Source organism: Sphaerodactylus townsendi, linkage group LG06, assembly GCF_021028975.2.
Source record: "Sphaerodactylus townsendi isolate TG3544 linkage group LG06, MPM_Stown_v2.3, whole genome shotgun sequence".
Taxonomy (NCBI): Eukaryota; Metazoa; Chordata; class Lepidosauria; order Squamata; family Sphaerodactylidae; genus Sphaerodactylus; species Sphaerodactylus townsendi.
Window position 1 is genome coordinate 587005 of NC_059430.1, and position 16186 is coordinate 603190.

Genomic DNA, 16186 nt, shown 5'->3' on the forward strand with positions numbered 1-16186 from the left:
CTGCGAGTAGCAGAGAGCTGGACTAGATGGACTCTGGTCTGATCCAGCTGGCTAGTTCTTATGTTCTTAAGAAGAGAGATGGTTTCAGCTGTTTCAAATCCTTTCCCCAGTGTTCAGTTATTAACCAAGGTTTAAATTTGCGGGAGTAGGATGTCACTGGGGGTTTCCCTGCTTCTTGCACTGGAGGCCTGGAGCTTATCGAACATCAGAACGATTTGTGAAAAGAGGCCCAGAGGGGTTCAAGGAAATTACAGACCAGTTAGCCTATAGGAAAACAGGAAGTCCTCACAACAGAAGGAGAGTTGGATTTATATCCCCCCTTTCTCTCCTGTAAGGAGACTCAAAGGGGCTGACAATCTCCTTGCCCTTCCCCGCTCACACTAAACACCCTGTGAGGTGGGTGGGGCTGAGAGAGCTCCAAAGAACTGTGACTAGCCCAAGGTCACCCAGCTGGCATGAGTTGGAGTGCACAGGCTAATCTGAATTCCCCAGATAAGCCTCCACAGCTCAAGCGGCAGAGCAGGGAATCAAACCCGGTTCCTCCAGGTTAGAGTACACCCGCTCTTAACCACTACGCCACTGCTGCTCCTTAGAGGGAAGCAAACAACTAAGGTTCCATAAGGATGGGGCCTGGGACAATTTAATTGGTTCATACATAATTTGGAACTTCAGCAAAATTAAGTGTAGTGGCTAAATTTGCAGATAATACCAAGTTATTCACGGTAGGGAAAACCACGGTGGATTGTGAAGTTCTCTGCATATACATATACATAAGCCTTTATTGGCATAGTCAGAAAGAGTTACATAAATCGGGAACAATTGCATGAATACATGATAGATAAAAGGCCCCACGGGGAGCACAACAAATACGTTCTACTGGGAACTCTCAACTATCTCCGCAATGAAACTGGCGATCTCTTCACAAAGACCGGGGTCCGAGTTGTTCAACAATAGAGATAACCTAGTCAGATCAGGCAGCCCAGATTGGAAGAAAAAATGTAAGTTGGTATATTTAAATCTGATGTTATCAAATCTGGTGCAGTGCAAGAGTTGGTGAGTCAGGGTTTCAACCGCATTAAGTTTGCAACTGCATAACCTTGCGGATTTATCTAAATTGCTGAACCAAGTTCTCTGCATATTGGACAAGTAGGCAGCCGCATAGCAGATGAACTTTAGCGTGAATAAATCCAAAGTGATGCACACAGGACACCCCCACCCCAACTGAGCATATTCCAGTGGGATCAGAACTGGCAGAGACTGAAAGTGAAAGAAATTGGGGGATTGTGGTGGATACCTTGGTGAATTGTTGACTGTAAAGAAACTGAGAAAAAGCAAATTATTATTATTATTATTATTATTATTATTATTATTATTATTATTATTATTATGTACAACAATAAACATAATATAACATAAAATGGCTAAATCTTTAAAAGCAGCGATAAAACAGTAAAAGCTAGATCTCATAAATACAATATAAAAATACTAGCATAAAAATAAAGGGTGTCCAGAGGCTCCATATTCAAAATCCTCTTCCCAAGAGGGAGGAATGGCAGGTCCCGTTGAATGACAAACGGCCCAGATGTAGAGGGCCATGAAAGGGGGGGGAAGGGGGCACCATCAGCGGCCGGTTCCTCCAAAGGCCCGGCGGAACAGCTCCGTCTTATAGGCCCTGCGGAACTCACCAAGGTCCCACAGGGCCCGGACAGTTGGAGGAAGAGCGTTCCACCAGGCAGGGGCCAGAGCCCTAAAGGCCCTGGCCTGTGTGGAGGCCAGCCGCATCACCGAGGGGCCAGGGACCACTAGTAGGTTGGCCTCAACTGATCGAAGAGGCCGTACAGGGACATATGGGGTGATGCGGTCTCGAAGATACGATCGTCCCAGGCCGCGTAAGGCCTTAAAGGTCAACACCAACACCTTGAAGATGATCCGGAACTCTACTGGGAGCCAATGCAGCTGACACATGTAAGGATTATTAGGAAACACATTTTCCCTGCACTTACCGATTCTAAAATAGTTTTCTCGAAGATGTCCAGCCTGCGCGTCTCCAGAGCAATCCCGATGGCCTGCTTGTACTTGTGGTCATCTAAACAGCGCTGGAACATCTTGTTTACAATTCCCTCCAGTCTTGGATCAACAGCCTTCTTGGCCGCTTCGGCCAGATCAGCATTTTCCACACATTGTTTGGTGTAGTGGTCGATGCATTTTGCTTAGGGTTGAAAAAAGCACATGCAGCTCACCGTAAGCATGACCGGTGTTCACGGCATCAACTTAGCAAAATATCCTCGGTACAAAATAAAGACCCCCCTCCCCCCCCAGCCGTTCCCCTTTACCAAGTCTAAAACCACGCCAGCCAAAGAAATTTAAATTATGATTACCACTCAAGTTTGCCCTTAGAAGCCATTCCCACAATATTAAAATTTAAATTATGATTACCACTCAAGTTTGCCCTTAGAAGCCATTCCCACAATATTATCAACTGGGAGGTTGTTAAAACCTGGAAGCTGAATCACAGATCTCTGGTTGGAGATCAGATGATTAAAGGAAAAGAGAAGTTTAAATGGTTAAAACTGATGTACTGTCGAAGGCTTTCACAGCTGGTGTGAAACAGACTTCTCTCTGTGATACACCTCTGGAGATGCCAGCCACAGATGCAGGCAAAATGTTAGGAGCAAGATCTACCAGTCCACGGCCTCACAGCCCGGAAAACCCATAACAACCTGTTAAAACTGACTTTATTACAACAATATCAAGATCCTCAAAGGATAGTTTAGACTAGCAGTGGTGGCAAACCTATGGCACTCCAGATGTTCATGAACTACAATTCCCATCAGCCCCTGCCAGCACGGCCAATTTGGTCATGCTGGCAGGGGCTGATGGGAATTGTAGTCCATGAACATCTGGAGTGCCATAGGTTCGCCACCACGGGACTATAGGATAATATAATTCTAAATTCTATAATTCTAAAGACAGAAACATGCATGTAATTACAGTTGGAAAATCAATTCGTTAATCACAAATGCACGCGTATATTTTTAAGGGGCATTTGTGTATATATTTATTTTCTCTTTCCTTGTTTGACCATACGATTTATCACTTTATATTTTGTGTGTGTGTGTGTGTGTGTGTGTACTTGCACATATGCACATACATATGTGCTGACACACACATAAAATGAAGCTGTTTACATGATAAAATCAGCAAAGAGGCCTTAATTTAGCAATTATAAACAGATGAAAACAAGAAAATACAAGACAATGGTTTAGCAGAAATTACAAATGGGGCTGTCCATCTCCCTATCTCAGGCAAGTTTCTGCACACCACGGTGGACAGCAACCTGTATTGGACAGAGCTGCAGAAGGGGAAATCAGACAAGATTGTTCCTACTGCCGGAGCTGAGAGGCAGCTTGGTGTAGTCTGCAGTGGTTAAGAACAGGTGGACTCTAATCTGGTGAATAAGATTTGCTTCTGCACTCCTACATTCCTGCTGGGTGAACTTAGGCTTGACACAGGTCTCTCAGAACTCTCTCAGCCCTACCTACCTCATAAGAACATAAGAACAAGCCAGCTGGATCAGACCAGAGTCCATCTAGTCCAGCACTCTGCTACTTGCAGTGGCCCACCAGGTGCCTTTGGGAGCTCACAGGCAGGAGGTGAAAGCAAGGGCCTCTTCGGCTGTTGCTCCCGAGCACCTGGACTGTTAAGGCATTTACAATCTCAGATCAAAGAGGATCAAGATTGGGAGCCAGAGATCGACTTCTCCTCCATAAATCTGTCCAAGCCCCTTTTAAAGCTATCCAGGTTAGTGGCCAATACCTCACAATGCTCTCTCCTTACTATGACCTGAACATGCATTTTTCCAGTTTATATGGGGATAGTTAAAATCACTCATTACCACTACATTTTTGTTTTTGTTGGCCTCTCTAATTTCTTTTTCCATCTCAGAATCCTCCAGGTTAGTGGCCATCACCACCTCCTGTGGCAGCATATTCCAAACACCAATCACACGTTGCGTGAAGAAGTGTTTCCTTCTGTTAGTCCTAATTCTTCCCCCCAGCATTTTCAATGTATGCCCCCTGGTTCTAGTATTGGCCACTAACCTGGATACATCACAAGGTGTCTGTTGTGGGGAGAGGAAGGGAAAGGCGTTTGTAAGCCGCTTTTGAATCCCTTTACAGGAGAGAAAGGTAGGGTATAAACCCAAACCCTTCTAAGTTTCTACCTTCCCCAAGGAAGCCAGCAAAGAGTCTGCAAGGCTTGGCTACCCATCCCCACCTCATTTTCTCCAGAGTAATGTTCTGAAATGTCCACATGCTCCTTCCCAAACTAATGCCAACAAAGAGAATCTTTTTCTATTGGCATGAGGGCTGGGAGATTTTTGAAAATTTGGGGACAGTGCCCAGAAAGGAGGACAAAGTTTGGAAAAGAAATTCAGTGAGAATGTCATGCCAGGGACTCCTTCCGATGCTGCTGTTTTCTCTGGGGAATTCATCTTTGTGATCAGTTGTAATCTGGAGATCTCCAGGGCCTACATGGAGGTTGGCAACCCTTGCCGGCAGGCTGCCCTTTACTCCAAATGCTGCCAGAATTAAAATACTGGCTGCCAGGAAGCAAGTAAACATACAATGAACAAAACAAACTGTCCGGAGGCGAGCTCCAGCACGGGGCCCAGACTTGTTCCGGTGCCACGCGGTACCGTGGCCCCATCCGCGGCTGGAGAAGAGATGACGCGCTGCCAGGCCGATCCGCCCCTCCCCGCCCGACAGGACGCCGCCGCCCCGACACGGCGATTCGCCGGCACCCGGACCGAGCGCCATGTCGGTACATCAACCTACCGATACTTCAGCCGGGCGATCAGCCGACCCGCCGCCACAAACACGCCAGGCCGAGGGACTGCGGGGGCGGGGATCTGAACCCGGACGGGCTCACCCAGTCTCAGCTGAGCCTGATCAGAGGGGACGGCAGCTGGAACGAGGCAGGGAGATGAGGGGAGGAAGGGGATATAAGGGGGTGGGAAAGGAAGCTCTGGGTCATTGTCTGAGGGAAGAGGGTGGAGGAGAGAGCTGTGTGGAGGCAGGGAAAGAGGAGAGTGTAGCCCAGGAGGGCAGGGACTGGGAGAGTCCTGTAGGCCAGCTGTGCTGGGGAACAAGCTGGGGGACTTCTGTTGGGTCCCGACCCTGTAAAGGTGCAACAGGGGAGGGAGACAGTGGGGAGCCCAGTAGGCGGGCTAACCCTCGCTCCGTGAGGCAACGGAGCGGGGGGAAAGGTGCAGGAGGGATGTCAGGATACGTCTACAGCTGAGGCACCCTGTGGGCAAGGTTATTTAAGATCTCGGCTGGCGAGGACAACCCCCAGGTAAAGGGAGGAGGGACGGCACACTCGCCCCAGCGGGACGGGCGGTCAGGGGAGGCGCCACACAAACACTAGGGTGTTGTGGGTTTTCCAGGTTGTATGGCTGTGTTCCAATAGCATTTTCTCCTGACGCTTCGCCTGCATCTGTGACTGGCATCTTCAGATGATCTGATGGTAGTAAAGCAAGTGGAGTATATATATACCTGCTGCCAGGCACAGATGCAGGTGAAAAATCAGGAGAAAATGCTATTGGAACACAGCCATACAACCCAGAAAACCCACAACAACCCAGTGATCCTGGCCGTGAAAGCCTTCGACAATACAAAGCAAACACTGCTGATTCGGAGAATTGCCAGATTTCAAACCAACACACAGCGCTTTCATGGGGATGGGCCTCTTTGCCGCTCACAATGCCAGCCCTTACCAATGATGGTCTCCACATACTCAGAGTTGTCATTGACGTTAAAGAGGTTGCCAGCCCCCAGGGCATAGTTGAGAGATTCTTCAAAAGCCCCCAGATGATAGAACACTTTCGAAGCCACCAAAGCGGCAAATTCGCGACTTCGGAAATCCACATCTTCATATAAGATTTCGCTGCAGAGAAGGCGAGGAGGCAAGAGGGGGGAAAATCAGCTCATGGTTTCCTCTTTCCAATCAAAACCAAATTTCATGTTTCAATCTAACTAGTATCTCTTGGATGGTGGATCTGTAACCTTCTGCCACCAAATATTATCAGTTTATCGGTGTGCCCTTTATCTGTTAGAATATTTGGCATTCCTAGTGATTCTTTCAGTAAATCCTCACAGGGGAAAGATGTTTGCATTTACTTGGTAGTTTCTGTTAATGAAGGTAGGTGAACTGCTAATAGGTTAACTGGGGGTCACCTTCCTTTTTGCATATAATAGTGTAGTTTTGTATGTTCCTCCTCTCCTCCCTCTGCTCTTTTCTCCTTGTGATGTGTTGTTGGTGCTGTTTTGCCGTCTGTAAGCTTCTTTGCTTACATGTGTATTTTTGCACATGATTATTTTTTGTCTTCCTCGTGTTGTTGTATATATTTTGTAGCTTACTTTTTTATAATTAGAATCCTAATAAAGGATAATTCCTTTTTAAACATGGTTGCGTTTTCACTCTGCTAAGAACTGGATGATTTCAGTTCTTCTATCATTATCTACCTAGAGCAAGGCACATTTTAACTGTGTACTGTGTAGAAACTGACGATGCCATTCCCAAGGGAGAACAACATTTGTCTTACATTTTGTCTACGGACTCCGAAATCTCAGCCCAGAAGTCATTGACAACAGCATTCAGTTTGTGAAGAGCAAATTCCTAAAGTTACACACACACAGAGAGAGAATCAGGTTATTAGAGAGATTACAATCAGAGTCACAGAAACACAGAGGTTGGCTCTTCAATGCATGAACGTACTGAACATCAAAGCACTGCAACTTGCTACATCTGTATCTGAAAGGACAAAGAGGCCGCACATCAACTTTCCTAGCCAATAATGCCCACCAAGAAATGAGTTATTACCTATATCTGTATTTCACAGATGATAAGATGTATGCGTGTTAAGACCCTTCCAACTAATGGTGATCCTATAAATTAATGACCTCCAAAGCATCCCATCTTTAAGAGCCTTGCTCAGGTATTGTGAAGTGAGGGTCATGGCTCCCAAGACTGAGTCAATCCATCTGGCACAAGGTCCTTTGGACACTCCAAAGGCCCGGCAGAACAACTCAGTCTTACAGGCCCTGCGGAACTCACCAAGGTCCCGCAGGGCCCGGACCGCTGGAGGAAGAGTGTTCCACCAGGCCGGGGCCAGGGCCGTAAAGGTCCTGGCCCATGTGGAGGCCAGCCACATCTTTGAGGGGCCAGGAACCACCAGTAAATTTGTCCCTGCTGAGCGCAGAGGCCGAGTAGGGGCATATGGGGTAATGTGGTCTCTCAGGTAAGAGGGTCCCAGGCCGCGTAAGGCCTTAAAGGTCAAAACCCACACCTTGAAGATGATTCGGAATTCCACTGGGAGCCAATGCAGCTGGCGCAGCACAGGTTGTATATTATTACAGAAGGCGCCCCCTGTGAGCAGACGCGCCGCTGCATGTTGGACCAGTTTCAGTTTCCGAATCAGGCGCAAGGGAAGGCCCGCGTAGAGCGAGTTACAATAGTCAAGCCTGGAGGTGACCGTTGCATGGATCACAGTGGCCAGGTCTGCCTGAGAGAGGAAGGGAGCCAGCCACTGGGCCTGCCGGAGATGGAAAAACGCAGTCCGGGTTACAAGGGCACCTGGGTCTCCATTGAAAGAGACTTAATATGATACAGAACTCACTGATTTGTCTTTCCGGCAGTCAGCGTGACAGGGGAGTCAGCAAAAAAAATCTCCCCCCTCCTCAGCAGAGGGAGAAGCCATACTGTCTCAGGTGCTGCTGCACTCCCCCCCACCCCCCACCACCACATATTGAATCTTAGATCCATGCCACAAGGATTTTCAGAATTACATCACTGTCACATCAACATTAGAGGCTAGAGACAAATCATACAATCCATTTTCATTCCTTCAGTCTCAGGGATACCAAGCTGGCATGCAGCCAATTGTTGAAAAGTGAAACAGGAAGCTGTTTCGTTTAAGGATCCATCCTCGGCCTTCCGATGTTTACATCTTATTTTGCTCCGAAGTCAAAAGGAAAGCTACCCAACTTACCTTGAGTTCTGGCTCTTCCTCATCCAGAAGGGAGATAATTCCAGCTACAAAAGAAAGGTTTTGTTTAAAAAAAAATCAAAGAAAGACAACACAGCAAAGTGGTTCGCTGCTATTACAAAACGTATTGCAAAAACCAAATATTAAAAGTTGTTTCCATGATATTCTGACCAGACACGTTACCGGTTTTGATATAGGATAAGAACTAGATATGCCATGAGCTGGAATCACTGCTTTTCTTAGAACTGCTGTGTTAAACTGGGTTTTCGTAGGCCAACTAGTTCAACTGCTTATTACTGAAATCCAACCTAGAATTTCTCTGACAGGCTCAACAATAATAGTTTCCATTGTCAACTGTTAAACAGATTCTCCTAAGCAGAATCTACCAATCTGAAACCTACGCTCATGACCCTCTAGAGCAGTGATGGCGAACCTTTTCAAGACCGAGTGCCCAAATTGCAACCCAAAACCCACTTATTTTTCGCAAAGTGCCAACACGGCAATTTAAACTGAATACTTAGGTTTTAGTTTAGAAAAAATGGTTGGCTGTGAGGCATGCGTTACTTGGGAGTAAGCTTGGTGGTAGTTGATGGCTTTGCTTTGAAGCAACCGAGCAAATCTTCCAAAGGGTGAATCACGACCTTAGGAGGGTTTACTCAGAAGCAAGTCCCATTGCCAGCAACTGAGCTTACTCCCAGGTAAAGGATCATGCTTTAGTTCTTCGCATGAAAATCAGTGGGGTTTAACAGTGCTTAACAGGGTTACCTACACTGCTTCCCCAAAACTAGGTCTTAGGTTTAATGCTAATAATTGAGCCGAGTGGCTCAGGCCAGCCTAGATGTGTGGGGGGGCACTCTGTTTGCGCGTGCCCACAGAGAGGGCTCTGAGTGCCACCTCTGGCACCCATGCCATAGGTTCGCCACCACTGCTCTAGAGCAGCAGAGGGCAGGTCCTTGCCCTGTTCCACTCGAAAGACTGATCACGGTTTCCCTCAGGCTCACCTTATTTTAAATATTAAGAGGTTTTCTTTGTTAATAGTCAGTGTGAGCAACAATAATGGGTAAGGGAAATCAACAATGTGGTGTCAGAACACCTATTGAACTTCTGTGCTGCTGAGGGAATAGATGCTAGTACTGGCAAGATGGGCAGTCTGCTCAAAGGGGAAAGCAAATCCGTTTTGATTGCATACTATAACAAAGCCCAACGTTTGCTGATGTAAACGGAGATGGCACCTTTCAAACCTTCTGGAAAATACACCATGGTCAGTTACCAAAGCCCAAGCCCCCGTGGCAAACCACTTTGAAATCCTTACCTTATTCTCCGAGGCAAGTTTGTAAATAGAACACACCTGGCAGAACTTTTACATTCATCTGCCTGCTCTCTTAAGACCACAACTAATAAAATATTTCCTGGTATAAGAAGTTCTTTTTTTATTAAAGCATGCCTTTATTGGCATAGACAACAGTATAACAATAATAAAAAAACGGATTAAAAAGCACATACAATACAGGAAATAAATGTTAGGTCGAAGGAAATCTACTGGCATTTAGCAATTTCCAGGAGAAAGTCTGCCACTATCATACAGAGAGAAGGATCAGGATTGTCCAACAAGTAGTGTAATCTAATTAAATCGGGGAGATGGGGTAAATGTAAAGGAGTAAGATTCACATACTTGGATCTGATTTCCTTGAATCTGAGACAGTGTAGTAATTGGTGGGCCAGAGATTCAACTGAGTCATCGTTACATGGGCACAATCTTTTAGCCTTTTCTTGCATATTAAATTTGCCATGTAACAAGGCAGAAGGCATAACATTAAACCTGGCGAGCATTATGGCTCTCCTTTGAGCAGGGTTTATTAAGCAGTACAGGTAGTGTGCCACGGGGGCCCGTTCAAATGGGAAAGAAAGATACGGGGGGGGAGCACGTTTTCTTGGCTGCAGTGATTAGGGTAGAGAACTCTCTATCCAATAGTTGACCTTTTAATTTTCTATAAGCTTCTGAATAATAGAGGCCATTTTCTGTGGGTTTGGTTGCAGAACAATCAGTGGCCGTGGCTACAGAGTTCCAAAGGCAAGAGAGGAAGGCTGACAGCAAGAAGGCCAATGCGTCTTCCCTCAAAGTCTGGCCAAACATCATACTCATGGCAAAGCAGCCGTAAATAAGCTGGGCTCTCTCCAATGAGGCTGCTGAAGACCTCATGTGCTGCTGGACAAAATAAAACCCCAGCTGTTTTCTGCTGAGTCAGACACCAGGCCTAAAACGACAGCCTCTGGGCTTCTTATTGCAAACAGCACTGGCTTATGGAACTCTGGCCTCCTGACATTACTCTCATGGCACCATTTTACACAGCGCACAAGGGACACAGTGCGGAACAGACAAGATCGAGCTGCCCAGCAGGGTCACATTTAAACCAGGTTCGAGTGCTCCCACAAAGACCAGTAGAGGAAGGAGGGAAGGTTGTAGAGCCCCACCCCCTGGCCATCACCTTTCTGCTCCCACTGCTTCCTGTCTCCCTTTATCAAGGCCACTATCAATGACAACCATGCTTTGTAAATTGTGGAGTTTTCAAACCTAGAAAAGCTGAATAAAGCTGCATTGTAGAAGGCTTTCACGGCCGGATTCAACTGGTTGTTGCGGGTTTTCTGGGCTGCGTGGCAGTTTCGCCTGCATCTGTGGCCGGCATAGATACGCCTCTGAAGATGCCGGCCACAGATGCAGGCGAACGTCAGGAACAAGATCTACCAGACCACGGCCACACAACCGGAAAACCCTCAACAACCAGCTGAATAAAACTGATACCCATTGGTTTTGAACTGGACATTTTCAGGTTTAAAAACCCAACCCCAAAAAAATTTCAGCTCTCCTCGTTGCTGTTTCTCAAGTCGACCAACAGCCAAGCTCCCTCCCGGACTGCAAAGTCAGCAACCAACTGTGGGATGGGGAGGAGGAGCTGCTTATAGAAAAGCTGAAAAAGCCAAAACCTAGTCAGCTTTCTCAACACCGGGTTAATTTTTTTAGTTTATCGAATGTCCATCCCCCCCCCCCCCCGTCTACATGGATTCACAGCCGATGTTGCAGGTATCTGATTTTCACACAGAGCACATTATATGGTAAGGTTGCCAACTCCAGATTGGAAAATTCCTGGATATTAGGAGTGAATCCAGGGGAGGGGGGTCTCACTGCCATAGAGTCCACTATCCTAAGCTACCATTTCCTCCAAAGCATAGGTGTCAAACTCGCGGCCCTCCAGATGCTATGGACTACAGTTCCCATCATCCCCTGCCAGCATGATGCTGGCAGGGGATGATGGGGACTGTAGTCCATAACATCTGGAGGGCTGCAAGTGTGGCACCTATGCTCCAAAGGAACTGATATCTCTGCAATCTTGAGACTGGCAACCCTAGCGTGGACCAGGTTTTCATGGTCCGCAGCCCATGGCTGACAGCCCCTGAATTTGGCAGCCCCTGCTCTGAGCCAGCTGTGCCCACTTAGCATCCTGGCCCTATCCTGCTATGGAAGGACACCCCCCCCCCCCCAACTAACGAAGGAGTCTATCAATGCTAATAAAGGAAAGGGAGCAAGAGCCAGGAGGTGGATGTAATGTTGCCAACCTCCAGAAAGGCCCTGGAGTTTTCCTGGAGTTCCAGCGCTGTCTAGATCAGAAAAGGGCCGATCTGGACGGCAACTCGGTGGTCTACCATGGGCTCTGAGCAAATTCCCCTCGCCCTCACGCCTCTTGGGAGCTCCCAGGCCACAGCTGGCATCTTGAGAGGAGAAAAGGAGCGAAGCGGGGAAGCGCTGCGAGAGTAAGAGGCCACTCCGGGCCTCCCTGACTCAGCGGAAAGCAGCCGGGGAGCCCCGTGGCCGGCCACCCCCGCCCGGGACCCGCCCGCCCGGCCTCACCGGCGGAGGTGATCATGGCGCCTGCGTGGCCGGCTCGGTGCGGCGGTCGGCGTCGGAGCGTCGGGAGAGCGGCACCACTCACAAGAGCAGTCGGTGACCAAGCTTCTTCGCCGCTTCCGTCGCGCCTTCAAGCCGCGCTCCGGAAGTGACGCGCCGCGTCCCCGCCGGCAACGCGGCGCCTCAGGGCCCTTCTCCTTAGCAACGGAACCCGGCCGGGCTGTCTTAGGCGAATGCCTGATTTCTGGAAACAGGCGGCGACAGCCCGGAAAACCGAGCGGGAAAGCTCCCGAGCAGCTTCGGGATGTGGGGAAGAGGGACGGGGAGAGTCGGGCGGTCTCGGAAGGGCGCCGTCCTGCGATCAGGCTCCGTCGAAGACACCTTTCCACTTTAGGGGGTTGCCACCTTCCAAAGTGGTGCAGGAATGATGTGCAAGATATGCAATATACAACAATACATAAACTATAATATACAAGATGTGCAAGATGTGCAATGTACAACAATACATAAACTATAATCCCAATCCCCAAAGATTATTTAGTAGACGAATTATTTATACCAAAATAGTCCTCTCCTTTTTAGGGTGGGTTTTTGTTGTCTTCATGATAATCCAAGTAAATCAGCCGCTGGACAGCTCCAGAATTTGTCTAGTCTAGTGCAATGGTTCCCAACCTTTTCCCATTCAAGTAACCCTTGGCAACCCATTTTCCTAAAATTCTACCTCCATATTAGCAAAACCCTTATTTTTTTTTCCCCACATACTGCCCTCCACCCCCCGAAGCTGTGGTGCATATCCCTGGGCATACACTATTAATCTGACTACTAATCAGATTAATAGTCAATAATGCAGAAATATACACGGTGAACTTCAGCACTCTAACATTACAGAAAGCATCATTTAAAAGTGCAAAGCTAATAATCACCTTGTGTATTTCTGCATTATTGACTATTAATCTGATTGATTTGCAGAATGAGATTATCATATTTAACATTTTGTTTATAGTCAAGTTACTGTAGTGTATATGTATTAAAACTGGACTTAGTGATAAAGGAGAGAATATTTCATCACAATTTTTACATTTGGTGATCTTGTTCGATGCACTACATTGATTGTGAGTATAACTTTTTGGGACCATTGTTGGATCTCCAGTGGGACTGGTTGGCCACTGAATGTCAAGTCTGGTTCTGTGGGGATGGGGGAAGCTGTGCTCTGTGTGAAGTGTTATGTTTGCTAGCTGCCAGGTGCGCTGTCTCTCTGCTTCTAGTGCTGGCTTCTTGAAGGCCGAATGCTTTCGGTTCTCGTGACCGCTCATAACTTGGGCTGTGTTCTTGCGGGAGGGGGAAGGGAATGTGTTGCTTTATAATACTGAAAGCACTGCTGATCCAGCAGAGCTTTCTTTAAGCTGTACGAGGTCTGACTTATGCCTGCAATAAAGAAACCTCTGTGTGCCTACAAGTGTCTTCTTGTCTGGTCAAGTGGATCTTGACACTGTGTTAGGCAGGAGGCTGGTCTAGATCAGGGGTCTGCAACCTGCGGCTCTCCAGATGTTCATGGACTACAATTCCCATCAGCCCCGGCCAGCTGATGGGAATTGTAGTCCATGAACATCTGGAGAGCCGCAGGTTGCAGACCCCTGGTCTAGATGGACCACCACTCTAATCCAGCAGAACTCTTTTTTAGGTACATTATATTGTTAGCATACCAACCGACAGGTTGCAGCCAGCAGGTATACGTACTTAAATTATACTGCTTTAATGGCCCAGTGGCCACTAGCAGCACAGCACTAATATAATCCCCAAGAGAAATTAACCCCCTTTCTATTGAATTACTGTCCACAAAAACTTCGCTATTACAGTAGTGTAATCCTGTTATCTGAGTCAGATAATAGAAACTGAGGTAGACTTGGTGAAGAAGGATAACATTTATAAAATAAAAACGTCTCAAAATATTTCTGCCTCAAATTTCCCCAGTGTCTACAAGTCAACAACATATGGTCTCAACATATGGTCTCAATATAATCATCTCCACATTCACATCTTCTATCGAAATAGGGCAAAACGAGTTTATTATTTCTTGTTTAGGTGAATGAAATTTTAGCCAGATAGCAAAGAGCTCAGGTCATTGATGTGTCTAGGAATTTACATCAATTATCTTCTCCTGAGCCGCGGCCCAATTAGGACTCAAGAGGCGAGAGGCAGGGTGAAATAAAAGAATTGTTTATTGTTGCTGCAGCATCAATGTTCAGTTAGGCAGAAGCAGTGGTGGGATCCAAAAATTTTAGTAACAGGTTCCCATGGTGGTGGGATTCAAACTGTGGCGTAGCGCCAATGGGGCTGGGCGGGGCACGACGGGGGCGTAGCCGGGCATTCTGGGGGTGGGGCATTCATAATTTCTCTGTTACTGTAAAAAACTCTTACTGTAAAAAAAAGTTCCTAATTTCCAGCTGGTATCTTTCTGTCCATAATTTAAACTCATTATAGCAAGTCCTATTGTCTACTGCCAACAGAAACAACGACTTCTCCTCTAATTGACTGCCTGTCAAATACTTAATACTTTCAAATACTTAATTTTGTTTCTAGAAATCAAAAGAAGGAGACTTTCCTCAAACAAGGAACTTTACCATATTTCTAAAACATGTTTTTAAAACAGCCCAACAGGGAGAATTATCCCGTTTTCTACCTTCGCTAACCAGATGTAGTAATGCACTGCTGACCCAGCAGCACCGTGGTAGAACGTTGGCACACCAGCGCTCCTCTGACCCAGCTTCTGGGTGCAGCACCGCCCCCTCCTCATCCCCTATGAGTCACAGGTCATGAACTATCTGGCTCAGTCACGGGCGTCCAGGACAAAGGGACAATGGTCTTGCCCCCAGGTGAGGATTAGGCTCAGACGCTTACGCTCCTCTCCGCACGTAGCAGCCAGGTGAGATCATGCATCACATGATGATCTCCGGCTCTCCCGGACTCTCCCGTTCCGCCCTTCTACCGCCCCATGAGAATCATAATAAAAGGTGCCAGGAACCAGCATGCGGGAGACTTCATGGGAACCTGCGGACCTCAGCGGCTCCACGCTGCTGGCGATCTCCACCAGATGTTATCTCAGCGTCTGCGTCGTTCTTGCGCTGACCCGCGTGGTGAGCCTACAAGCTGGTGCGAAACCGAGAATCCCTCGAACCTCCCACCTGCTCACCGTGCGCCTGGGAAGGGCGATACCGAAGTCGCTGGATCGGCATCCAGGGACCACCGTTTCGGTATCGCTGTCCCTCTGAATCGAGCGCATCCGAGACTACAGCACGTCCTAGGACACTCTCGTCGGCGGAACACCCGGTCGAGTATGAGCTTGCAAAAGCAGGGCCTTATGACAAAGCACGTTAGCGAACTGGCGTTAGCGAAGCGGCAGGAGTCCCGTAAAAGAGAGGGCTCGCCAAATTGGTTGAGGAGATTGAAGCTCAATGTCCATGGTACCCAGAGGGGGGACATTGAATCTTAAGGACTGGAAAACATCGGGCGCACTCTTAGCACAGAGCTGGCGCCCGATGTCACTGCTACTGGCGATGGGGAACAATGTTATGTAGCCATCAGCCTGCAGACCCTATGGCTCCCTTGCTGTAGGCCGCCCTCGCTTCGATCTTTCACCTTCAATTTCAACCCGGGTGTTTTCTCTATCCGCTAAATTGGGCCTGTCCTCCTTCTGCTTGCTGCTCCTCGCCCATTTCAAAATTCTCCAGCGGCTCAGCAGCCCCTCTACTGCTCATCTTCATTTCGGAAACCACCTCCGTCAGCGCCCGCGTAATGGCGTGGTTTCAAACTTCGCAGAGGCGTGTGGCCCGCGATCTGCAAAGGGAAAGAAACCCTGGCGGAAGAGCGATACCCGATATTCTGCGCATTGCCCCGTCCATTTCACAGATACGAGGGGGGATGACATTGTTGGCGGGTTGTGGTACAGCCCCTTAAGCTATAACATCCTCACTGAGCTCCTTAGCCGATGCGGGGCGTCAGAACCCATAGCCCCTCATTGAGAAGGCATGCTGGAGGCGTCGCGAGAATCACCTAATGGTTCCGGACGACTGGAAGACCACCTTCGCATGCTCCTGGGCCCTGCACAATTTGTGATCTGGAAGCCGAGTTCCGCCAGCAGTGCTTCAACAGGGCAGCCACCTCTGGCGCCTACGCACGCCGCGCAGCTTTGCGGCCGATGCCTTCACCAACCCCAGCGATCAGATTGTCCTGCCTGAGGC

General features: G+C 48.0%; 1 protein-coding gene across 1 annotated transcript in view; it reads right to left on the bottom strand.

The window, feature by feature from the left end:
- Positions 1–12088, bottom strand: part of PSMD1 (proteasome 26S subunit, non-ATPase 1) — a 134175-nt gene extending 122087 nt beyond the window's left edge. The window contains 5 exon segments of the mRNA XM_048500710.1: positions 2004–2209; positions 5777–5946; positions 6605–6678; positions 8051–8094; positions 11952–12088. Of these exon segments, the coding sequence (XP_048356667.1) occupies positions 2004–2209; positions 5777–5946; positions 6605–6678; positions 8051–8094; positions 11952–11967 (510 nt within the window). The 5' untranslated portion in view covers positions 11968–12088.
- Between the last annotated feature and the right edge of the window lie 4098 nt (positions 12089–16186).